The sequence below is a fragment of the Solanum dulcamara genome, chromosome 4, assembly GCF_947179165.1.
Source record: "Solanum dulcamara chromosome 4, daSolDulc1.2, whole genome shotgun sequence".
In the NCBI taxonomy this organism is placed as follows: domain Eukaryota; kingdom Viridiplantae; phylum Streptophyta; class Magnoliopsida; order Solanales; family Solanaceae; genus Solanum; species Solanum dulcamara.
In genome coordinates this window covers 14,656,590-14,682,267 of record NC_077240.1, presented here as the reverse complement: position 1 = coordinate 14,682,267, position 25,678 = coordinate 14,656,590, and the positions used below count along the sequence as shown (strand labels likewise).

The window sequence follows — 25,678 nt, the reverse complement described above, 5'->3', positions numbered from 1 at the left end:
TCAGTTGAAATTAGTCTGTCACACTTCTCAGTGTTGCATTTTGGGTTCTTTTCCAGAATACTAATTAATTCATGCATTAGTGGATTACTGTTTCGTTTAGTCTTGAAATGCTCATAGTTTTCGCTATTTTTCATTCCTTCTCTATGTTACGGGGTTCAGGAGAATATGCAAGACATTATTGGTATACTGAGACGCAATACTAAGCAGATCAATCTCACAGCAATATTGTTCTCACAAGTGATGGTTTCATTTGAATTTTTCAAAACCAGTATTACACATATTCCAAGGTCGAACAACCTCGCAGAATTGATGTTGAACAGCTCAATTTGGAAATCAATTTTTTTTACAACTTTCCTTGTTTAGCTTACCGATCTACCCAACTTGCACTGTTCTTTTGCTTATTGACAGCAAACTGATTCCACTATGGTTATGATTTGGCATAAAGTTGTATAGTCGTTAATTCTAATCTAGTATGCGTATCCTATAGTGATCAACCTTCAAACACCTTCCTGGTAAAATACAGGAGATTATCCTATAATAATTCATAAGGTGCATGATCATTAACATCTTATTCTTCAGCTACTCAACGGTATTAATAACATTCAGAATTTTAATAATAGAATCACTTTCTTACTATTAAAGAACGAAAACTTTATAGTCAGAAAAGAAAAGAAAAACGAGCATCTTAGCTAAGTAATGTTGTATAAATTGGTGGCAGCCTGACCAGATTGAAAGGGAAAAAGCTACGACTCTGATCAAGAGATGTACCAACTAATACAAACCTAGTGCAAGGGACACCAAGCATATTGTGGCGTAGCAAGACAAATGGCATACCACAAAAGCAAAAAAAACAAACACCAGTTTAACCAAAACAAGAGAATTGTTGCAAGGCTTTTGTCTATGCCTGTACAAGGCTTATTCAACTTCTTGTTTTCCAGTGCCATCTTGCTGCTAAATAATGAATTCCTAATGCCACAAGATCAACAGCAAACCTTGCAATCTCCGTAAAAAAACGATTCCAACTGCATTTGGAATCAAATTACCAAGTCAATGCATATAACAGTCACTAGTTTCCTCTCACGATTAGAAAAATAATCTCAATATTAGGTAAGGCTAACATCTAAGACAGGTTACAACAAGACTTGATGGAAATAGCGTGAAGCGCAATCTATTATATGACAACATAAGAAAGAGATAATGAATTCTCCGCAAAAAATAGTGTTATTTTTTTGGTGGAAAGTTATCCACAAAAAATTAGTTGTTCAACAGAAGACGGATTTCTATCCTGGGACCAATAATCTTATACAGTAGTCATCATGCTTATCAGAGAATATTAAAGTCAGTACAGGAATTTAATGAGATAAGGTGATACACCAGGAGAAAATTCACTGTCGCTACGATATTAAGTTTGTACTAAATTCTGCAGTAGCTTCAATGTCATTATTACTAGCTGAATTTTACCCAGAATTTCATCTAGGTTGTTTTTAAGGAAACAAGAATTGTACCATATAGGTTGCATAACTGTCTTCACAAAACCATGGTAAAGATCAGCACCAAATTCATTATTTGAAGATTATTAATATGCTTAATACCAAAGCAATCAAGAGATAGAATTTTCCCGAGCCCAGTATAGTGCCAGGGTCACTCATTAACCCAGTAATCATGTTCGTTACAGATGTGTTTGGGATGCCATAAAAATGATTAACTATTACTTCTTCATGGAATCATTTTTCCTGATTAGCCTCAATGTAAAGATTTACCATGAAGGTGGGAACACGAGTTACATTGCTTAAGGGGATATTCATTCTCTGTTACAAGTATCTCAGTTCTTCTCCCATATGACTTGCTCTCAGTCATGCAGAAATCATTATCAATTTTAGCTACTCCAGATATCACCTAAATACTTTACCCAAACCCAATCACATCTTCTACTATTGTCATATGTGATGTATCTCTACGCTCAACCAAACATTCAAATAATGAAGAAGTTTTCTAAGAAAATTCAGACGAGAAATATCTTCTATGGAACATTATACAATATACAAAACCATTGTATATTGAGAAAGCTCACATTTTGGCCCACTAAATCCCAGGGGAACACCCACCACCACCACACATCCTAAAGCAGAAAAAATGTTTGAGGACAAATCAAATACATAAAGAGGTAAACATAATCTGTTGTATCCTTGAACAGATAGTATACATGTTTTGAAATAATGCTGTGTATCCTTGAACAGACAGTATGCATGTTTTGAAATAATCTGTAAAACAGCAAGCAGTCTCTCAATTGACAATGTCTATGGATATATAACACCTTTGCTTTTAAGGAACTAGAGTCTAGATGATCTAAACGACAGTGAGGCAATGTCCTAATAATTTACTAAGGTAAAGAAGGATCAAACAGTAATATTTCTTAGGACTAAACCTAGCGCTTTCCTTTAAGTTCTAGCTCATAAAACATCTTTGGATCATATCATCACACAAATAAATCAAACTTCAAAGGTACAAATTCAAGAGGCAAAACAAGATATCTTAAACTAGTTAGGATCATCTATAAGAAATCCTCTAAGTCCACTCTAATCCATTTGGTCCTATTTCTTCTAGTCGGGCCTATTTCACACCAACACTCGTAAAAAATTGTCTTTTTATCGCAAATTAGGGGTTCTCAAGAAGCAAGAATGAGGTAGCATTACAATATCACCTTACCCTCCAATCATCTAAGCTTCTCCTTTGCAGAACTCTTCTTAGCTGCCTCCATAACCTTCTCAAGATAGCCTTCAATAGGCGGCGTCAAAGTAGCCATAAACCGATTCACAGGAAATGGTGTCAAATCAGGAACCAAAGCAGCAGCTTTCAAATTCTCCGGTAACGCCTCAATCGCCTCTTTCTTCAACCTCAACAATGTAGTTTCAGCAGCCTGCCTTTGCCTATGCTTGCGCATTAAAACCCTACTGTTCTCCTTCGCCAGCCTCCTTCCATCTTCAACTGTCAATTCATACTTGGGAAGCTTCTCCACATCAACAAGCCCAAGTGAAATCAAATCCAGACCCGGTGGCCCAATTGGCCATGGATTCGCAAACTCCTCCTTCATCTTGTTCATCTTTTTTAGCTCTTCATCTTTTGCTTTGCTAATTAAACCCATTCTCTCCCTTTCAGCTTCTCGGGCTTTTTCTTTGGGCTTCAATGATCTCAGTGGAGCAGTAGAAGACAAACAACCTTCAACCATTTCGTCGAATTCGTTTTTCCTCCTTGGTGGTTCCTTTTTTGCAACTTCTGCCCCTTTCCTCGTTGTAACTTTTGATCTTTTCAATGGCTGCCCTGCTTTCAATTTGCCTTTTCCCTTTGCTGTTCGACTGACGAAGCATTTCTGTATGAATTGATGTCCTAGGGTTTCGATTGATGAGGTCAAGGGTTTGGATTTAGCGATTTCTGTTAATAGCATCATCTTGATTTCACTGCGTAATGAATCTGCCTCTGCAATGAAAAAACCTAACTGTAATCACACTGATGAAAGTGACGATGAAATTGGAAACCCCCTCAAAAACCCTTATTGGACCGGGGCAAGTATAGAAATTAAGAAACTACAAGGGGCTTCTTGGAATTATCACATAACTCTCTCGCCCTTTCAATTTTCGCACTATAGGATTGTATTTGATTTGAATATATCATAATATTAATATGACTTTTGAAATTTTACTAGACATGTTGTTATAGTATGACTTTTGAAATTTATAATTTTAAACATATCACAACATTGTGTGTTTATAACAGCATGTCATGAAGCGTAAAATAAAAGGTTCAAACTAAATTATTTTTAATAAGAGACATTCTTTTAAAATATTCTATAAATAAAATAGTATTATTATCTTATAGACTATATAAATATATCACAAGCCAAAATAATTTTTATAATAAATGTATTTGGAATATGTTTAAAAGATCGCAGTAAGAAAGAGTTGTGTGGATTAGGTGGTAATTTGCTTAGGTTAGTACACTTTTGAGATAATTTTTAACTTTAAAGCTAGGTTCATATAACAGAGATTCCAAGAAAGGGATCATTATTAGATTTGTTAAGATTAAAGGAGGATTGGTTGGAGATGATAGCTTGATTTTAATTTTTTTGATCCAAAATGACTTTCTCTTGTCCTAGTGAACATTGCCTTGTTGGTTACTATAAGAGTCGAAAAAGAAATAGTCGAGGTGCAACAGTTGAGGTGTGCACAGACTAGTCTAACCCTTTCTTAAAGAAAGGGAAAAAGGGAGGTCTTTAGTTCTTGTGTTTATCAGTCTTCATGCAGTACTATAACAACTTTACAGACAAAACAATTGGTTGCAGCAAACATGCATCCAAGGTTTATAGAAACAAAAGAAATACTATATGATTTATAAGCACAATGAACTGTAAGGTAAATACAGAATTTTATTTGAAGATGTTGCTCTGATAAAATGAAAATTACATCAAAATCTACTCTACTTCACACGAGCATATGCCTCATTGTACAGAACTGGTGCTGGCATTTATTCGGTTCCTGCAATCTTCTTCTTCAACTGCTCGATATCTTCAGCCAATTCTTTTCTACTTGACTGTCAGCACGGAAAAGAAATTCAAATCAATAAAAAGTATTATTAACCATCTCCAGAACCAAAATATGTGTCCTTTAAATGCAAGCCTTTACATGGAAAGGCGATTAGATTTTCTCAGCCGAGTATATTTCCTCATGGAGTTATCCAAAAGCTTTACTCAGTTGTCAAAGGATCTGCTACAGCTACACTGTCTACACATGCTTCATCTCATGGTAAAAGATGCAGTACCGACCAAAAAGGTAAAACTCTATAGCTGTTGTTACCGACTTTGATGCTAAAAGCAGATTTCTCAGATAAAGGAATTGAGATGTGGATAACGTCGCAGCAGATGGTTTTTGGTGTAGAGTGAAGGAATATCGCGGGGGGTATAATGGAAAAAAGGGTCATAAACTCACTAAGAATGAACCCTTTGTTTCATCAGCCCAGCATAATCTAGTCTTGACCAATTAGTAAAATACCATGTCATAAACGATTAGTTCACAACAATGCAAAAGAAAACAAGGTAACACACAGCCTTGCAAATTCAGGCTATTAATCTGTTGTAGCTAATTAACAGCCAATCTCCAAGGTCCAGATGGAAGTTTAACAAACCCCACCCCGTAGGACAAAAGTAAAAGAATGGCATCTTGATATAGAAAACAGACTCTGTACTGCATGGTTGGTGCTTGAGTTAGGTACATAAAAGATGATGCGAGTAGCTACACAGTCAATCAAACTTACCTTGAAGAGAAGGTAGCGGTAGACAAACCACCCAGTATATCCAAGACCTACCAACTCCATGATTTTTGGGAGCTGTAGAAAGAGCTAATTTAGATGGGTGAATGGAAACCACATAAGAAAATCTAAAAAGAAAACACACAATCTCGCTTCACTTTACGGAAATTGACAGACTGTGTTGCATCACATTGATCAACCTACCAAAGGAACTGAGTTGATAGCACCAACAACAATTGAAGACAGCCAAACTGCAACAATTGCCCCACCTCCATAAATTATAACTGTAGATTTGTTGTCAAGAGCATCCCACTGTAAGCCATTAACCAAAAAAACTCATCGTGTTAGCACCTAAATATCACTTATAACACAGCAACAACTACAAAATAGAAAACAAATATACCAATATGAGGTTTGGCAGTAAAATATTTTACAGGAACAAGCAACTGACACTAGTTTGGACTATGTACAGAATAATGCTATTTATTCTGAATAACCTTTAAGCTACTAATGCGAAAGGGAGCCTTGGAGTAACTGATAAAGTTGCTGCCATGTGACCAGGAGGTCACGGGTTCAAGCCTTGGAAACAGCCTCTGGCAGAAATGCAAGGTAAGGCTGCGTACAATAGACCCTTGTGGTCGGGCCCTTCCCCGGACCCTGCGCATAGCGGAAGCTTAAGTGCACCGGGCTGCCCTTTTAACCTTTAAGCTACTAATGCAGCCGAGAGAGAGTGTGTATAGCAAATGACTGAAGTGAGTGCAATAGAGAAGATCTCAGCTGGCAAGTGTCCAGTTTACCTTTTCTTTTAGATCAGTCAACAATTCACTAGTATCAACAGCACCAGATTCTTCTGATGAAGATGCTTTGACCTGGAGTAGCGAAGACCTCTTGAGCTCTGTAACAATATTAACATAAGATAATGAGCACAGCAACATGAATAAGTATTCACTCCATTATATAGCAAACAGCACATTTAATAGGCGATCTTTAGTAGTTCATGTCAGGTTTAACTTTAAGTAACAATACTAGAACCAGCAAATTCTGATGACTACATGGTAGAATAGAGTCCCAGATTTCGGAAAAGGACTTGCTGTATTCTTGGAGATAATATGATAATACCCATGAGATATTCCCTTTCCCATTACTCATTAGACCTCTAAGAAAATATCGTGTTAAAGTGAAGACGATGTTATGCCACTGTCTATTCTAAGACATCCAGTTGAGAGGCTGTTCAACACAGCATACAAGGTTCACTTCCAATTGAAGTATGACATCTTGTAGATATATCACATAGATACCCCTCATCAGTTACAAAAAGCATGAAAAAACTTTGAACCTCTGAAACAAATTGCAAGTAACAAATAAAATCTACATAAGTTTCAAAAACGGGATGATGTCAGTCTACTTCATCAAAAAGAATCCAAAAACATGTGAAAGATAGTAGATGTAGGTAACCTAATGTAGGTTCCACTGAAGCTATCAAAATGTGTAACATTCATAATTCTACTGAGTGTGAAACAGAAGTCCAAAAGAAATGGCTAGTTCAAGTTTATTGACAAACGTCAGTCGTAGTTATCATTTTCCCTTTTTTCTTCAAAAGGATTATTGTGTCCGGTCAGCTAGTTGCACCACGATTAATCCAGAATACAGCTTGCTACAGGTCACAAGCACAAGTGTCTGGGCATCTGGTCAACTTGCAACAAGTATTTAAGTCGATGGACCCACACTGAGTGTAGCTGTTATCTGAACCTTTGACCTCCAGTTGTTACTCCTATACCTCAAGCGCTCCACCATTTCTTTGGGACGATCTTATTTTCCCTTAAAATAAGGACCCTTAAAGAGGCGCCAAATGCATTTGCTGAAAGAATACGTAACACTATAACTTTGTTGAAATTGGACACAAATCAAAATCTGCGTTGACCAAAGGAATCAGGACCTAACTCGAGTAGCACGGGGTATATGAGGAGGCTCTTTTAGCATTATCAAGCAGTAAATGAGCTCATTGCAAATGGAAAGAGCATCAAGATAACATCCTAGCAAAGGTTAAAAATCTTTGCCAAACACGGCTTCTAAAGAACAGAGAAAGTAAGCTTCTAAATCGATTATATCAACAGTATGGAAGCAATTTTGTCACACAACCAACAACAATCACTTCAAATTGTTTTTTAAACATACAAGATTGAAATCAGAGACAAGTTAACACCTTTTTAAATTCAGGAGTCTACATCTGCACAACTTTCTTAGTATAGCAACAGGAAAGACTACTGCACAAATGTTCAATCATAGTTAGAATTTAGAAAGACACAATTTTTTTTCTAGAAAACTAATAAAAGCAAAGCACTCTATGTCCAAATTTATTGATTTTTTTGAATTAGATTGGGTCTGGAAAATAAAGTTAAAAAATGGCCTTATTCATTGTTTCAGTATCATACCTCTAAGTGTAACCTCACTTCAAATTGCTCCACAAACATACACAAGAATGAAATTGATTAACAAGTCAGCACCTTTTTAATAAGGGAATCAGCATCTTTATTAGCATGGCAACTAGAAATAATACAAAGAAAGGATCTTTTTAAAATTAGACACAGCACCATATGTCTAATTTTATTGAATTGTGACCTCAATAGGTAGTCCCCATCAATTACATTAGTGCTATAGCCAATTCTTGGAAGTAAAAAAAAGTAGTAAGAAACATTATTGCAAAGAAACAGAAAAGCTAATAAGAGGGGTACCAGAAAATTTGAGAGAAGATGGGAAGGCAGTAGCAGATAGACGTGGTGGAAGGTAAGGCAAGGTGGAGAAGCGAGCTGGGGCGGCTTTGGTGGTGGAGGAAAGTGGGAAAGGAGAGGCAAAGACGGCAGTAGCCGCCATGGAAGTAGAAGCTGCTGCCATTTGGCCAATTCTTGGACTAGCTGTGTATGCTTGGATTCTTGGCCTCTCTTTCTTGTGTATCGCAAATCTTTTTCGTTTTTTTTTTGGTTTCTTGATATCCCCAAAAAGTACCCTTTTTTTTCTTTTGGGAATTTTGTGTGTTTCTCCTGCTTCTGGTTATCCATCTAGCAATAGAATTTGATTGTGGAGTGTCATACGTGGAACCTCTCAGCTTTCTCATTGGTCCCTTCCCTATCTTCAAAATCTTAATTTTCCTCTACTTTTTTCCTATTCATTTCATTGCCAAAAAATGGGAGTACTTTTCATTTGTTTGCTATAGTTTTCTCCGAATGTTAATATTAGTTTAGGACAAAAATCACAAAACACAATAGAAACAAATGATTATGTAGGTCATATCAAACAAATAAGGTTCATTCAAGGGAGAACGCTCTTCCTCAAAATTCAAAATATTCATTCTTAAAATTTGAATTCAAAATTTTTGATTAAGGATGAAGTAATCATATTTATTTCATATCAACCAATCTTAATGATTATAAAAATGAATAAAGGTAAAACTTAATTGTGATTATCATTATATTAACTATGTTGTTAAAAATGAATAAAGCTAAAACATAATTGTGATTATCATTATATTAATTGTGGAGTCCAAAGGGTTAAGATTGAGCAGGACCAAAACAGAATACTTGAAGTGCAAATTTAGTGTTGCGATAGATGAAGAGGGCAGGAAAGTAAGGCTTGCCACCCAACTTATCCCCAAGACAAAAAGCTTTAAATATCTTAGATCCATCATCTAGAGTAATGAAAACATCGATGATGATGTCACGCACCGCATTGGGAAAGCATGGTTGAAATGGAGGCTAGCCTCTAGAGTCCTGTGTGATAAGAAGGTACCGTCTAAACTTAAAGGTAAGTTCTACAGAATGGTTGTTGGACCAGCATTGTTATATGGAGTGGAGTATTGGCTAGTAAAGAACTCTCATGTTCAGAAGATGCATGTTGCGGAAATGAGGATGCTGAGATGGATGTGTGTGGACACACTAGGAGTGATAAGATCAGGAATGAGGTTATTCAGGAGAAGGTGGGAGTGGCATCCGTGGTCGACAAGATGAGAGAAATAAGACTAAGATGGTTTGGGCATGTGCAGGGGAGGGGTGTCGACGCCCCAATTAGGAGGTGCGAGTGGTTGGATTTGGGGGCTATGCAGAGTGGTAGAATTAGGGTAGAAGGCTAGTACGGATAGAATAGTGTCTTACCGTCTATCAATTTAGGATGGTCGTAGGTCTAGGCGTGACTTTATAGTTGTGTTGCTATTGCCTTTGATTATTGCAGTATTTTGCTATAGTTATTGTTCTTGTCTTGTAAATTTTGCATTACATTTTATTTTTATTTTTATTTCTATTTTTATTTTTTATTTATTTATTATTATTTTTTCTTTATACTATATATATTTTTTTTTCTCTCGTACTTGGAACTGTGACTTTCGAGCCGAGAGTCTTTCGGAAACAACCACTCTATCTCCATAAGGTAGTAGTAAGGTCTGCGTACATCCTACCCTCCCCATAGGTTATCTAATTTTCAAATAACCTATTTTTTTTTCTTCAATTAAAAACAAGAAAGTAGTACCTCCCTACCATATTGTTAGTCATTTTGGTTGTTATTTAAAAACAATTTTCAATTATAACAGAATTGATTTATATATATTAGTTTTAGAATAAAATACAGGAACCTTTGATTTGTACTTTTTGTAGTCTTTAGCACTAAGATGTGAGCTTTCGGCTCCTATGCTATCTTGAGCTGGCCGCACTAAGCCACCAAGTTGACTCAGCATAAACATCCACGTGTCACCTCGCCGGCCAACTTAGTTTGGGTTTGGTCATACAACCCCAATTTCATGTTTTAATTTGAAATGAGCAATATTCATGAAATTTTGCACAAAATTTTCCATTTCAAATTCAAATTCTTCGAAAAATAAGATTTTAAATTGTGATTTTAATTTTTTTAAAATAGAAAACAAACCCATAAATTTATATTTTGTTAAAAAAATTATTATTTTAATTTTTATATTAAAAAAAGAGACTAATGTTTGAGGTGAATAAATTATTTGTACCATATGGAAGAATTATATTAAAGCATAGTTAGTTACTACTATTGTTGATTTTTCTGGACTAATGAATCTTTATAATATTATGTGTACTAGTAAAATTGTAATATCACGTAACCGTGAGCATCTATTTATAAATGGAACGATAAAGATATATGTGATTCATTTATACAATATTTTAGGATATTATGTTACCTTGTTTATAAAATATGATTTGCTTATTTGATAAGATTGTATAAGAGTTGAAGATTGTATGTGATTCAAATCATGTCTGGACCGTTAATTTTTAGCCAAATCACATAAATTTCGCTTAGTTAAGAATAAATCAAGATTGAAATATAAATATAAATTAAGTGATAAAGATTAATATATGTAAAACATTCAATGATCCTGCATAGTTTTCTAGTGTGAGTAAAAATCTTTCACATACCATATGTGCACATTTATCTCTACAACATAACGCCAAAATTGTCGAAGACGCATAATACCTATTCCATTTGGAGAAATAAATTTTGTTCAAAATTTAGGCATCCTTTAGTTCAAAAATTGAAATAAGATGTGTGGTGGAATAAATTAAGATTGCTTCAAATTGGACATAATTTTCTATTCTAGTAAATACATACAAAATCCCTTAATTAGATATCGGGTCTGAACATAAAAATTAAAGAACTTTTGATAAGAATTAAAATTAATCAAGCTGTCAAATATTATATCGACTTCTATTTTCTCCACCAAGGTGGTTTCTTCTACGTTGATTTTCTTCTAATACACAAAAAAAGGAAATTTGGAATACAAAAAGATTTTTACCAACAAAATGGACCATTCAACCCACCTCCTTAAAATATGCTTTTTTTATACAAATCTTGTATATACATAGCTTTGTCCTTTTTAGAAGATTGATTTTGATCCCAACAAAAGTCCAGTTGGCACAATTTATAAAGTACTAAATAATTATAAGAATAAAATTACATATCCTATTTCCAACTAATCCAATTGACACAAACTTGATTAAACAAATTAAGTAACAAGTAGTAACAACGTAGAACAATTCTTAAGGGACCCTCATTTTTTGTGCTATACATTTCTTTTTATTAAGGCTAGGCCCCTATGAATATTAGAACCACATTTATAAAGAGCCCAATTTTTTCATTATACCTAAATAATCTTGGTTGTTGCATTATCAATCATCACCTCTAAGAGTCCAGCCCCTCTCATACAACTCATACTTCTCCAAATCCTGGAGATTAGCAATTTTTTCATTAATATCCCTAAAACCCCTTTCTTTTTTTTATTTTTTTTATTTTATGAGGGGTTCATTTATTGTTTAAATTAGTTGTGATCTTCCATGCCTGCTTTCTTGCATTAATTTATGTCGCATAGGCTAGTGAATTGATCAAGATTTTAATGTTTTTGAAGAAATGGGGATGAAGATGTCATTTGTGGATTGTTGATGGGGTCTAATAATAACAATATATGTCACGTCATCCCACTGATGTCTTGGTTGTTATTGTTATTGTTGTCATTAAACATTGCACGAGGATCAAGCCATACGTTAGATCGAGACTCATTGGATTCATTCATTCATAATTATGCAATCAAGAATATGTCGAAACGATACACGGGTAAATTGTATGATATTCCCCTTCCTACAAATTTTTCAGGCATGGAAAGTTCAATTGTTCGCCTTAGAAGTGCAAGTTTTTGGAGAAGAGGGGCTAATTTTAGCTTCTTTAAAATCCCACACGGAGTATTACCATGGCCTTTTGTTAAGAGATTTGACATAATCTATGAAAATCTTGGCAATTTGTCATCTAAATACTATGATGTCACAAATTACACATTTGTAACTCCTGTTATAGGCTTTTTAGCATATGATGCAACAAGAAGCAGAGAAAATTTTGGAATGGTTGAGCTCAATACCATGGAAAATCACATTTTGATTCATTTCCCACAAGACTACAACAACAACTACAAGAAGAATGTGACAATGAAATGTGTTAGATTTGTGACAAATGGAGCCATAGAATTCAGCAATGTAACAATGAACAACACGTGTATCTCGCGAGGACAAGGCCATTTCGCCATAGTGGTTCCTTCATTGAAGCCAGAGGAGACAAAAGGGGGGAAATGGAAATGGTGGGTAATAGGATTTGGAGTAGGAATTGTTGGATTAATATTGTTGATTGTTATTGGAACTTTGATATGCAAATGTGTTATGCTAAAAAAGAGAGGAAATATGGAGAGACAATCTGAAAAAAGTGAGGCTTTGGATGCAGTTTGGGTTGGGAATAGCAGAATGCCTTCTGCTTCAGGTATCAGAACTCAACCAGTTCTTGAAAATAGTTATGTTCCTTGATTCAATTTTCTTTTCAACTTTGTTGGTTTTCACATTTTTCAATTTTTGTCTTCTTTCCATTTTTAAGGTGTATATACATTCATGTCTCATCAAAATTTAGGAAATCAATGTAGTTTCTTGAAATTTTTGGCATAATTCAAACACCAAAACACCCTCCAAATAAATGAATAAAATATAAAGGCAAAAGGTGAGATTCCTTTTGAGTGTACAAACTGTCATCAAATAAACTTTATGGTTGGTTGAAGATAATTATTTAGTCCAATTAAGAAACTCCAAAATGATTAGAATGTTCTAAAGTTGGATCATTAGCTGAGAATGTTTTAAATTATACTATGCTATTAAAATATTAAGTTGACTGTTCTAAAGTGAAAGAAACATTCAAAGTTTAACACTAACTGTTCACATACTTGTTTGTTTCTATTCTAAAAAAAAATACTAACTTTATTCTTGACAGGAAGAAGACACAATTACCTAAAACTTCAATTTGTAAAACCAAAATTTTATAATGCATGGGCCAACCAGAAATCTTAGAATAATCTTCTGTTGAGCTGTCTGCATTTTTGCTAAAGATTGATATGTAAGCTAAGAATTTTCTTTAATAGTGATTGCACTTGATTAAAACCCCTTAAGAGAAGTCAACAGAATCCTCAAGTGTTTGGTGATGCAATCAGGAGTATCTTTTGCTGATGATGCATTAGTTTAATCACAATTTGAGAAGGATAAGTACTTTTATTCACAAACTAAATCCATACCTAATGATTAAATTCAACTCATATGGATGAATTGTGTTTTTTATGAGAAAATTAGATTAGGATATGGATCACAACTCGTAGATGAAGTTTGCTGTTATGGGATGATGCAACTCAATAATCTTTCGATTATCAAGTCCTTGTTTAAAGATTCCATCAATATCTGTCACAATTTAAAGATGAGCCATCTCAGTTACCGGCAAAACTCTTCGTCTTTACACCAAACTAATAAATGAATGACATGTGTTTGCATATGGCAACATAATATGATTTGATGTAAACACCGAGTGCAGATAAGTCTAATGAACTTGATGAGTAATGAGTTCTCATAAGTGGTGGTTTGTTCTTATTCCTAAACACAAGAAACTAAACAACAGTCAACCTATTGGCTGAATATCACAGTAGTTGTGAAGTGGAAAAGGAGGATCAAAATAAGAACCATTGAGAATGGCATATGCAGTGAGCTTGTTTGCTGCATCAGTAGCATGAATTCCATCCCAGCTTACATAATTTTGTGGATCCTTACAGGCTTTTGCTGTTACTGTTTTTCCATTTACTTGTTTCGTATTTCCACAGAACACTTGCTGGTTATAATTGTATAAACCACCTCCGTATCCACAACATGCTTTGGTTCCATATCTGAGCCCTGCAAAAAAAAAAAAAAAACTTTCGCTTCAATAAATATACTCCTTCCATCGTCAACTGAGTTGAATTTTCACTGTTATCTTAAAAGAAAACGAAAACAAGTAGTACCATGAGAAGTGGGGTGTTGAAATAGCTCCAAGAGCACAGCATGAGTGTCGGCACATACAACATTTGCATCAGCAAGTTCCTTTCTGGTTTTTGCCAATGCTCTTTTGAGCATATTGTTATAATCCACCACTGCATTATTGTATGATATTAGGCAACCAAACTGGTCTATATCAGAAGTGTTATGAGGCAGTTGCACCAGAAAAGCAGGGTAACATCCAATTGGTGCTAGATTTAGCACCCAAAATGTTCTCCCACCTAATGCATATATCCCCTGGAAAATAAAACAGAACAAGCTACCATCAAATAGGCCGTTCAGTTAGTTTGATAACGGACTCCTAATCAGATGCTTCCTCAACAACTATCTTTCTTGAATGCCCTGTGATTAGACGATCACAACATGATATTAGGACATCGAAGGACAAAGATGTTTGTTACCTTGATGGTGCTGGCAATTTGGGAAACCACTTGAGGTAGAAACTTTTTCACTCCACTTATTCCAAGTCTTGCCAAATTTCCAGTGAAGTCATTTTGGCCAATGTAGAATGTATATAGTGATTTTCCAAATATGTCTGGAGAAGGCAGACTAGTTTTCCCTTTAAAATTCAGACATATAAGGTTATGGTAAACAAAACAACGTAATATTCATCGAATTATTTGTAGAATGGAACGCTAATAATACTACCTCTATGGGGAAGTTCATCGACTTTAACCTTAAATTCTTTCATCTGTCGAAGCTGAATCTCAAGAGAAAAAGGGCTAACCCCAGTAACAAATAAGGAAGTTTGTGGCAAGCGAACTGTGGATGCCAATGTTGCGAAATTTGCACCATGTTTGTAATCAGATCCAATTGATTGCAGATATGGACTCAAAAATGGCAAGTCTAATGCTTGAGCTGCACAACCAAGAATAATGAAACTTTCAAAAACTATTACAAGTTTAAACAACAATTGAGACAGGATGAAGAAAAGTACAAATATTTTCCTCTACATGCATAACTCTGTGAAAAATCATTCTTGTTTAACTATGTGACCATCTCAATCTAAACGTTATTTAAGTTATTAGAGTTAGTACACTTTATTCACTAAATTAATTATATCTTCAATACTCCTCTTTATATGCACCACGACAATTACATCTAAAAGTTTAAACTGTTCAAAAGGTATCGAAAAGGCAAAAGTGCTCATGAAGAGGTCAGAGGCGCAATAGTTAGGATAGGGATGTAGGACAGAACCTATAAGAACAAACAAAACCTTCCAATGAATATGACATCATACATGGACATGGACAAATTTTGCTACTTTTTCCAGCTAAGGCTATTTTGTTTTCTTCCAATCATAATGCAAACTTCTCTAATCCTATCCTTAGTCCAAAATTTTACAGGTCCTTACAGACATGAACTTGATGTAGAAGCTCAACACGGGAGCATATATTTATATGTGGATATATATTCATTGAAGTTGAAACAAGTAGTAGATATGAACGTGTAACTTTGAAATACTATAGGTTCAGTGTTGAACTTATAAAACTTAAATATTGAATCCGCCTCTGCATACACTGCCTTCTTCAGAATTCAGATAACTCCCTTTCTGCAACGTACAATAACATTTAACATCTAAGACAAACTGTTTCTTTCTGTAACGTAACATTTTATATATAAGACAAACCATTTTCTATGACTTTTTGCTAGAAACTGGCTGGCAAGAACCAATTATTAATTGTTAATGTTATTCTAAACTTGACAATGTTTAATGCTTATCATAGATAAACAAAAGAAGAGAGTTGTGAGACATCTTTGTTCTCTAAGATGGAAGATTCTACAGCTACAAACAACCCATCATTAACTAGTACTAATATCTATTGAAACTTTCTGGGTTCGAGTCACATTGGAGGGAAAGTGTGTAAACACTATAAATCCTCCAAAATGGGGGATAAAAATAAAAATAAAAATAAAAAAATATATATCTATTGAAACTTCAGCAGGTCATAAATCAACGAACATTCCAAAAGGCATATTTAGAACATCTGATATCGATGAAATTGTACTATTAATGTAAATGGTTGATGTATATAACTTAAAGAAGATGAAGGTGTTTGGATTAGCTTTTTTAAAGTGACTTATAAGTTAAAAACTAAAAGTCATAAGTCAGGAACAACCAAGTTTTGACTTTTTTGAGTACTTTTTCAGCCTTAAAAAGCACTTTTTGAGTTACCCAAATACTTTTAAAACTAAAAATCAAAAGCAACTAAAAATAAGTCAATCCAAACATCCACGAAGAGTGATATTTCACCTAGAAAATCAACGACGACTCTGCCATCCGTTGCTCTTCCAACAGGTTTGTTGAAGTAAGTCATTCCATGGGGAGGGGCTTGAGCAGGGAAAGCTGCCCAAAAACCACCAGTATCTGTATTTGAATCACCAAAGTTAAAGATAGCCTTAAATGCACATTTTTTGCAATCTGTTGTAGCCACCATAAACAACAATATTATTGCTCCCAAAATATTCACCATTGGATTATAAGACCTCAAAGTAGTCATTCTTGTTTTTGTGGATAGAATGAATGAATATTATTGGAGTAGAGTGACAAACAATTTTTCCTTCTTTGTAGACAGAGAGAAAGTGGTGCATGTAGATATCAATTGGTGACGTAATCAATTGTATGTCAAGACAAATGTTTTTAGTAACGCTTTCCAATCCATGTATAGAAATTTCAGAATGTATATTTCTTAATCAACAAATTCTTCAAGATATTTCCATAAATGAAACTTTATACATGTGTGTATTACACCATCATGTTATCCAGATAATATTATGAAGACTTTGTACTCTTGAAGATAATATATGTTCATGTAAAACTAATTTAATGGTGTAAAAATTGTTTACACTCACGAGTCACAATGTGTGTATATTACTTATACCCTTCTATAAAAAAAAAGGTTACTATTGTTGGGATCTTTTTTAGTTAAAGGTGGGTGAATTATAAGGAAATGGAGAGAAATGAAATTTGAATAAAGTTATATAGTTTCTTACGTCGTGGTTGTCGCTCGACTTTAAATTTGGTTGGGATTGAAAATATTGTTTATAAATGTTAATTAAGTCTAAACAACTTGATTTTTTAATAGTACCAAGATATTTCGTTTCTAGTTGAGGAGAAAAATTCAGATCAACAAGTGATTATCCAAAAAGCTAGATGAATTAGAAGTTATAGACATAAACATCATGTTATTTCGACCTCGATCTTGATTCTCAAATAAAGAATAGCAATAAGACTGACTTGCATGCACCCCCTTACTATGGCCGCTTTTGTGGTCGTCATTTAATAACTATTGGTTTTATAAAAATAAAAAATTGCAAGATTATTCGTTTTGAGCAAAAGGTCAAATAGTTGTGTTTGAAACTTGATAACTTCAGATATCCATATCTAAAAGTATGGCTTTGTGAAAGGCCAAACATCAAACATATTTTATTTAGGTGCATAGAAAAATTGATTAAACTTTCAGTCATGTGTATGTCTAGATTTTTTCATGTATATGTTTTCACCTTAATATTGAAACACATTTAAAAATGAACTGAAATTTTAAACATGTGCGTCTGATAAAAAAAAATCAACAATTCAACACACAAATATACTCTAAATAAGCTCAATTTTGAAAAAAAAAAGTTTCATATATCATAAAGAACAAAACACAATAATCAATTAATAAGAAACACAACAAATCTAACAAATTCAATTAAGACTCTTTTACTGTTTTCAAGTCTGCACTTTAGTCATGCATACATGATTGGACTACATGTAAAAATGGGCTAAAATTTCAAGCATGTGAGTCTGAAAGATTTTGTCCAAAAAAATAATGATTTTATTTTTCAAATTTCAACACTTAAATCTACTCCACCTAAGCTCAAATTTGAAACATAAACTTGATGTATCATAAAAACATTATTGATCATCATTTTGTCAATATAACACTCATTTAACAACATTTCAATTTTATATATATATATATATATATATATATATATATATATATATTTGCGCTCAGCCATATATGGCCGAAACATACATATTAAAATTGGATAAAGTTTAGTCATATGTGTCTGAATTGACAAACAATAGAAGTTGAAAAAATGTATATTTTTTCGCTTGAAAATTGTCTAATATTAGATGTTCATGAAAAGAAAAAAAAATGAGTATTGTTTAAATGGAGCGATCAATATACAATACTCCATTGAAATAGGTTTTTTTTGACAGTCCAGGCTAGGAGATTAATTTACATAAATCACATAGTGTAAAGGGCTAATTACCATTTTTTCGTATCCTTTTTCAATTTACATAAATCTCTTAAAAACATGGTAATCCGGATATATTAATTCAATAATTCGAATACATTAATTCAGTAATCCGGATACATTAATTAAGGTGTTATGTATCAGCAGGTAACACTTAAAGCATGATACATTGAACATAGAGATAATATATGAATCAGAATTAATGTATCCGAATTACTGAATTAATATATTCGGATGGAAAGAAGAATTTTTTGTAATTTTTTGAAATGAATGGAAGTAATGAAAAATATGATAAATAAAGGAGTGTAAATAGGTAATTTTTTCTTTTTCTTTTTCCTTTTCCTTTTCCTATTTGTTTCCTTCCACGGGAGAATAAAGAAACAAATTTATTTTGGGGCTTAATGGGCCCATTGTGATTCCGTGTGGGTTTGGGCCCAAGTGGCCGAACCAACTCCAAGGTCCAAAACAAATGAGTGCGTGTGAATTCTAATAGGAAAATTATCAAACTAGGCAAAATTATCAACTTATTTATGAAAAATAGCTATAGTTTTAAAAAATTATCAAAAAGAATATATTTTGGTTGTATAGCAAATTATTTGTATCCTAATTTGATACCTCTCCTCCCTCTCTCTTGCCCTCTCCTCTCTCTCTTGCACTCTCTCTCTCTCTCTGTCCCCTCTCTCCCTTGCCTCTCCTCCCTCTTTCTTGCCCTCTCCTCCTACCCTCACAGAATGGCAGTGAGAAGGCGGAAAAGATCATAAAGGGCTAAGCTAGGGGAGATTGGCATTCCGAAGTTAAGTCTTTATCTGTTCATTTCGTCAGGTATCTGAATCATACGATTATGAGGATTTTACTTTTCACATTTATTCTACAGGATCAAAACGAGGCCTTTCCTCAGCTTTCAAAGAGGAAGCGACTTTTTTCCAAAATTCTGGCAAAAATGAAATGAAATTCTTTTCGTAAGGCAAGAAAATGCCGTAAAGTAAAGAAGGCCTATGCATCAGTGTACTATAATGATAACTTATTAGCTCAATTTTATTGACGGCTTGAAGGCGAGTTTACGTCCATCCCTGGTCGGGCATAATTTTCTTTCGATTTCTCCCTTGTAGCCGTTACCCGAATTAGCGCCTGGGAGAAAGTTCCATAATGAAATTGTTGATAGATAAAAGGGAGAGTGTTGCTAACAAAGAAAAGCTCTACCAGACTTGGTAAAAGGGTCCCGACTTATTTTCAGAATTTGAGTTTGACCGCGACTTCCAAGAAGAAAATAAAATGGAACAACCACAATAGTCGTACCGATACCGAAATATGAATCACTGATCAAAGAGCAGATTTTGGAGAGATTGTTCATCGATCTAGAGGCCGGTGAATCACTGATCAAAGAGGTCGACTCCCCATCTTTCATTCTCTCCTGCCAATAAGAAGAAATACATTCAAAACTTTTTATGTAATCAATTGTATTTAATAAATATAGGTGAGAGTTTTGTATTTTATTTCAATTGTATTTGAAAAACTGAATTTTGTATTTTTTGTATCAATCATATTTGTATTCATACGAATACAATATGCATTCATCCTCTCTAGTCAAATGTATTTGTATCAAATCAAAAAGAGGATGAATACAGTTGTATTTCGAATACAATTGATACAATGCAAAATTGGTGTATCAATTGTATTCAATAAATATAGGTGAAATTTTTGTATTTTATTTCAATTGTATTCGAAAAACTGTATTTTGTATTTCTTGTATCAATTGTATTTGTATTTGTATTTGATGTGCATTCATCCTCTCTGTCAAAAGTATTTGTAACCAATCAAAGAGAGGATGAATACAATTGTATTCATTGTATTTTGAATACAATTGATATAAAGTAAATACAGAATATAATGCAAAATAAACACAATATACAATTTGTTGTATTTTGAATACAATTGATACAAATAAATATAGAATATAATGCAAAATAAATACAAAATACAATCATATGTCCTCCCTCTCTCATTCTCCTCACCTCTCTCCTCCCTCTCTTGATCTCGTTTGCTTCTCTCCTCTTAATATGTATTCATTTTGATACCAATCAATTTGTTTTTGTATTCTTTTTTTTTTCAAAATCAGTGGAAAAATACACTCTCTCCTCTCTCTCCCAAATCTTGCTCGCCTCTCTCCTCCCTCCTCTCCTAACATTTTGCTAGTATTCATAATTAAGCAAACTATAGCTTAGAGTCATATTTAATGCAAATCACCAAATCAAATGAAAACACAATTCTTTATTTTCCTGAGAATGGATATTAATTAGTGTATATGTAAGTGTAATTTACATGTATCTCATAGTGTCAAGAGTTAATTACATTATTTTCCTATTCCTTTTCAAACTACAAAATAACTTAAAATTTATAGATTTCGAATACATCAATAGACATCCAGATACATAAAGGAGGGATGTATTCGAGAGGGAAAGGATGTATCAGAGAGGGGATAGAACATCCGGATACATAGAAGAATAATGTGTCCGAGAGGGGAGGAATGTATCAAAGAGGGTAGGATGTATCCGAGAAGAGGATAATGATGTATCAGCGAGATGGGAGTGATGTATCCGCAATGGAATTTTTGATTTTTTTTTAAATAGTAAGAAATTATAGAAATTATGATAAAATAAGATGTGTATTTAGATAATTTTTCCTATTAATTAACGATAGTTAAGTAGTAGAATATCATCACAAAAATATATATTATGCATTTATTAATTTGACACAAGCAAAAATATATTCACACTCCTTAACTACTCTATAATTAGTAATTAACATGGCACAAAGGGTCTATTTTATCCATGGGCCAGGTACCCCGTCTGAGTTGTGGTCATTTGCACTTTGTCCATATTTTGTGCCTATTTTTAATTTATGCTCTTTGTAATAAATAATTATATTGCGATATATAAGTTTATAAGTTTATATTTTTATATTATATTATTCATTAGTTACGTTCGAATATGACTTTAATCAAATAAAAATTAAAAATCAATTCATTTTTAGGACAAAACTTACAATTTTATGTTAGAGTTGAAGCTGAGGGGCTTCTTTGCGTAAGAAGCCACTTCTGTGGACTTGTATTTAGAAAGTTAGCCATTTATTCAAAATTATTAGATGAATGATAGTATAATATTTGAAAGTGGTGTCTACAGTTCAAAATCTAAAACTGAAATTCAGCCTGTTTTAGTGGACTAATCTTGTTAGGTTAGCATATCGGTTCTGCATACTTTTGGATAAAAGAAAAAATTATCTAAGAAGTCAAATATGTAATATGTATTTATACACAACTATGTTTTAAAATAATTACGATTTGTAGCTATAGTTAGGATGTTATAATAAATTTATGTCTCCTCTCTTCCCCTCTCTCTGCACTCTCGCTCGTCTCTCCCTTTTCTCTCTCTCTCACCCCTTCCACTCTCCCTGCAATACAAATGATAACAATCAATAATTCAAATGATAACAATCAATGATACAAATACAAATAGCAACACATAAATATCATACACAAGACAATGGATGAATACAAATACAATTTGCTACGAATTACAATAACGATATAATTGTATTTGTTGATATTATCGATCATATATACAATTATCGATCAGATATATAAATAAATTGTATCTCTTTCACCTCTCTCTCCCATATCTCGCTCACCTCACTCTTCCTTCCAGTAGCTAGTGATACAAATCAATTGTATTTGTTATACAATTATTGAGATATACAAATCAGTTGTGCTTCTCTCTTCTCTCTTCAAATCTCGCTCGCCTCTTTACTCCTTCTAATATGTATCTACGAATCGTAATTAAGCAAACTATAGCTAAAAATACTGATAATATTTTAGCCTTAGTTTTTTTTTTTTTTTTTTGAAATTTCCTTTAAAATAAAATACTCCTAGTCTCCTATACTATCTACACTTGAGGCCAGTGAATTTCTTATCATTGGTTTATAAAAAAAATAAATCAATATTGGTGGGTCGTACATTTCACACTTTACTTGTTGCCTCAAATCCAATATTGCCTCAATTCTTGAGCTTTTTAAATTTTTAGGGAGACGGATAACCTATGTGGAAAATCTAATTTCAATTTTTAGAGATCGGATCTCAAAATTTGCTATGGACCACGTCAGCTAAACCCCAATTGGTAAAACCATGTGCCTGCTGGAAAGCCGTCCCACGTCAGATTCCTCTAGTCAATTCTATAGTAGTGTCATGTATCACTTATGCAATTATGAAATTCCTCAAACTCTCAATGTTAGGATAAAATAGTTTAGAATTTATGACAGCAGTTAATATCGAGTAAAGTAAAATCAAAAGAGATATTACTCACCATCATTTTGTGGATAATAGACATCTTATATATAATTATGAGGGAAAAAAGTCATATTTGTGAAAAAGGTTATAATTACCTCTTATCATAACCTCCTTTACTGCTAATTTATTTTTCCGCAAAAACTTTTGAAATTAAATCGTCAAGATTATTTTCTCTTTATCTAATAAGTAATTAAACCCTTTCAAATTTCTGTCTTTAATTTAAGTTTTTCTCAATTAACGGCCGAAAAAAAGTAGAAGAAGCTATCAAGTGTGACGTCACTTCCAACAAAGCCACCTGTCACAAAAGGGCATTAGTTTAGTATCAACTATAAGAGTTAATTTTGTAGATAAAAGTTATTTCGGAATTAATTATCTTAAAATTCTTATTTCATTTTTAATGTAAGATTAAAATGACATAATTAATTCTGAGATAAATTATTTCAATTAAAATGATAAACTAATTTCAAGACTAGTTATTTCTTTATCTCTATTTTCAAATGAGTCCTAAAAAGTTGTACGGATTTAACCAATAATGTAAAACCACGTATACATGGACACGTGGATTCATAAAGGTGACACATGGGCCAGGCAACAACATCTATCTAGAAGGTCGTGATAGTGAGCTGGCCTATGCTAGGTGGGCTCCACTTATTCACTACAGGTTGTGGGTGGTACACGTCATTTCGGTGGACCAATTTTTTTTTACAGGGCTGACACCAAAATTTTGAAAATTGGGCTCCATTTTGCAAGTACGTGTTAATATGCTTCGCAGTCCTCGTTGGCTTTTTTTTTATTTGTTTTTCATCTTCTGATGTCTATTATTCATATTTGAATATGATTAGTTTAAATAGGGCTTTATTGGGAATTGTTTCTTACTAAAAAAAAAATCGTGCCGCCTGATCTCATCAATTCTCTACACATATTTATCCTCTATTGTTGCAAGTACTATCACCATTTCAAAAAGTAAGTATATTTTTACCTTGGATACACTCTTAAGAAAATAATTCATTTCTAGAAAATAAAATATATATTTATTAATTTATATTTAATATAAATATTTTTTTAAAAAATATAAATCTTTAGTAGATTCTTATATTAAATTTCCTTTATTAGAATAAGAATCAAATTAAAAATATTATTAGTGCTTTGAAACACTATTTATTTTCAAACAATAATAAAAAATGATTTTGAAACGGAGGAAGTAATATTTATATCCAAAACAAGCTCAAAATTGGTGGGGCATGAGTTTCCTGAGTTCTTTGACTTATGAATTGTGCTGTTCTATCATTGACGGAGTAAGAAGTTTAACTATCCAAATGATAGTTGATCAGACCCTATTTAATTAGTATTATAGTCAATAAATTTAAATTTACTGTAGAAAGTTTCATATTAAAATGCAAAAGAGTTTTTAATAAAAATAATTTCGTACTCAAATAAATTTAAATACAAAACTTTTAACTAAAAATATAAAAAAATATTTACGATTCTATCACACAACTCAACGCAATTGGTCTTCATGTTGATTTGGCTAAAGAAGAATAATAGGTTCAGAAAAAGAAAGGTAGGGAGGGAGTTGCGCAAATCAAAATGGAGCCCACATTTTGATTGAATTTTGAAAGTAGCCCTGGGCTAGCGCGTGGGCCAATCCCATAACCAACGGTTAGGATTTGTTCTCTATTAAGTGCGCTCGTGGGCCAAAAAGGGTATCTCACAATATTTACAATACTATTATATATTTCACTTTTTGGGGTCATATAAAATTAAAACTTTTTGGGGAAAAAGAAAGGTTTACTATTAATGTTTCGATTTTTATCGGGTTATATTTGATATTTGTTCTTTGTTATATTTTTTCAAAATGTTTATTAATTTTAGGGTCATATTTGCTTCTCTAATATAAAAAAGGGTCATATTTAATCTTACAGTATTAAATCTTCATGTTATCAATATATTTGTTTTTATACTCTAAAAAATAATCATATTTATTTTTGTACTCTAAAAAATATCATATTTACTCTTACTATATTAAATCTGCATGTCTTCAAATATATTGAAAAAATATAACAAATGATAAATATATTAAAAAATATAATAAATAACAAATATAACTTATTTGTGAGAGTATAAAAACCCTTTTCCATTTTTATTTTATCAATTTAGTTATCTTCTTATCAATTTTAGCATCCATTCAAACACACTTATATCAATTTAGTACTCATTCAAACAAACACACTCATATATAAAATAAAAGAAAAGAAGTACTCACAATTATATTGTTTATATTGGTCAAAGGACGGAGATCCTACAAAAAAAAAAATGTATTGTAATTTAAGCTCGACACATAATTAGTATTGAGGTTATTATACTACTAAGAAATTGTATCGAGATAAACCAAAATAACAAGTGATTCACATTAATTAAGAAATTGACTACTACTGCTTATGTTTCAATTTTCTTTTTCCTCATCTTAGAACAATTCTCGACTCGTGAATAATTTTTAAATTTGAGATTTATTTTCGTGACAAGCTTTTAAGTAAGAATGTGTATCGATCGATTCATTTTATCGATTTTCTATTTTTAAATACTTTAAACTGATAATCAAATCAATAAAATATTTGTTATCGATTTTCGATTTAACCGATAGAAAAATGCTTTCAAAACAAATATACAAACTCTCCAACAATTTGACGCGATACAGGCATATAACGAAAGAAACAAATCAGACGTTCTTGTTGTGAATACTCACAATTCACAACCCTAGCCATTACCCAACCTTTTTCTTGTCGTTGTCGTTGCAAACTGTAGCCACCACCATTCTTAGTTCTTTAGAGTTTGACATTATGAACCTAAAGTAATACTAACGCCTAAAGGATAAATGCAGTGTGAACTGTGAATTGTGTAGGGTACT

The 25,678-nt window shown here is 32.9% G+C and overlaps 4 protein-coding genes across 5 annotated transcripts; 1 reads left to right on the top strand and 3 right to left on the bottom strand.

The window, feature by feature from the left end:
* Positions 1–608: 608 nt before the first annotated feature.
* LOC129886496 (uncharacterized) lies at positions 609–3,599 on the bottom strand. Of its 2 annotated transcripts, none has more exons than XM_055961204.1 (2): positions 2,702–3,599; positions 609–1,022 (listed from the first exon to the last, which is right to left on the bottom strand). In XM_055961204.1, exon 1 carries the CDS (start codon positions 3,443–3,445, stop codon positions 2,714–2,716), a length of 732 nt encoding a protein of 243 aa, XP_055817179.1. In that variant the 5' UTR covers positions 3,446–3,599; the 3' UTR covers positions 609–1,022; positions 2,702–2,713. The 2 variants fall into 2 exon arrangements, with proteins under 2 accessions (XP_055817179.1, XP_055817178.1); XM_055961203.1 differs by having other exon boundaries at positions 2,707–3,596.
* Positions 3,600–4,353: 754 nt separating this feature from the next.
* Positions 4,354–8,346, bottom strand: LOC129886498 (protein CURVATURE THYLAKOID 1A, chloroplastic-like; the record flags this gene model as incomplete). The annotated part of the gene is made up of 5 exons (XM_055961206.1): positions 4,354–4,584; positions 5,305–5,376; positions 5,503–5,610; positions 6,096–6,193; positions 8,031–8,346. Coding segments are annotated over 5 exons (660 nt in total), but the record flags the coding sequence as incomplete, so codon positions are not given.
* Positions 8,347–11,471: 3,125 nt separating this feature from the next.
* On the top strand, positions 11,472–12,805 carry LOC129886495 (uncharacterized). Its single transcript, XM_055961202.1, has one exon. It carries the CDS (start codon positions 11,742–11,744, stop codon positions 12,645–12,647), a length of 906 nt encoding a protein of 301 aa, XP_055817177.1. The 5' UTR covers positions 11,472–11,741; the 3' UTR covers positions 12,648–12,805.
* Positions 12,806–13,622: 817 nt separating this feature from the next.
* Positions 13,623–16,777, bottom strand: LOC129884730 (GDSL esterase/lipase At4g01130-like). The gene is made up of 5 exons (XM_055959017.1): positions 16,438–16,777; positions 14,832–15,041; positions 14,585–14,742; positions 14,150–14,420; positions 13,623–14,042 (listed from the first exon to the last, which is right to left on the bottom strand). Exons 1-5 carry the CDS (start codon positions 16,682–16,684, stop codon positions 13,774–13,776), a joined length of 1,155 nt encoding a protein of 384 aa, XP_055814992.1. The 5' UTR covers positions 16,685–16,777; the 3' UTR covers positions 13,623–13,773.
* Between the last annotated feature and the right edge of the window lie 8,901 nt (positions 16,778–25,678).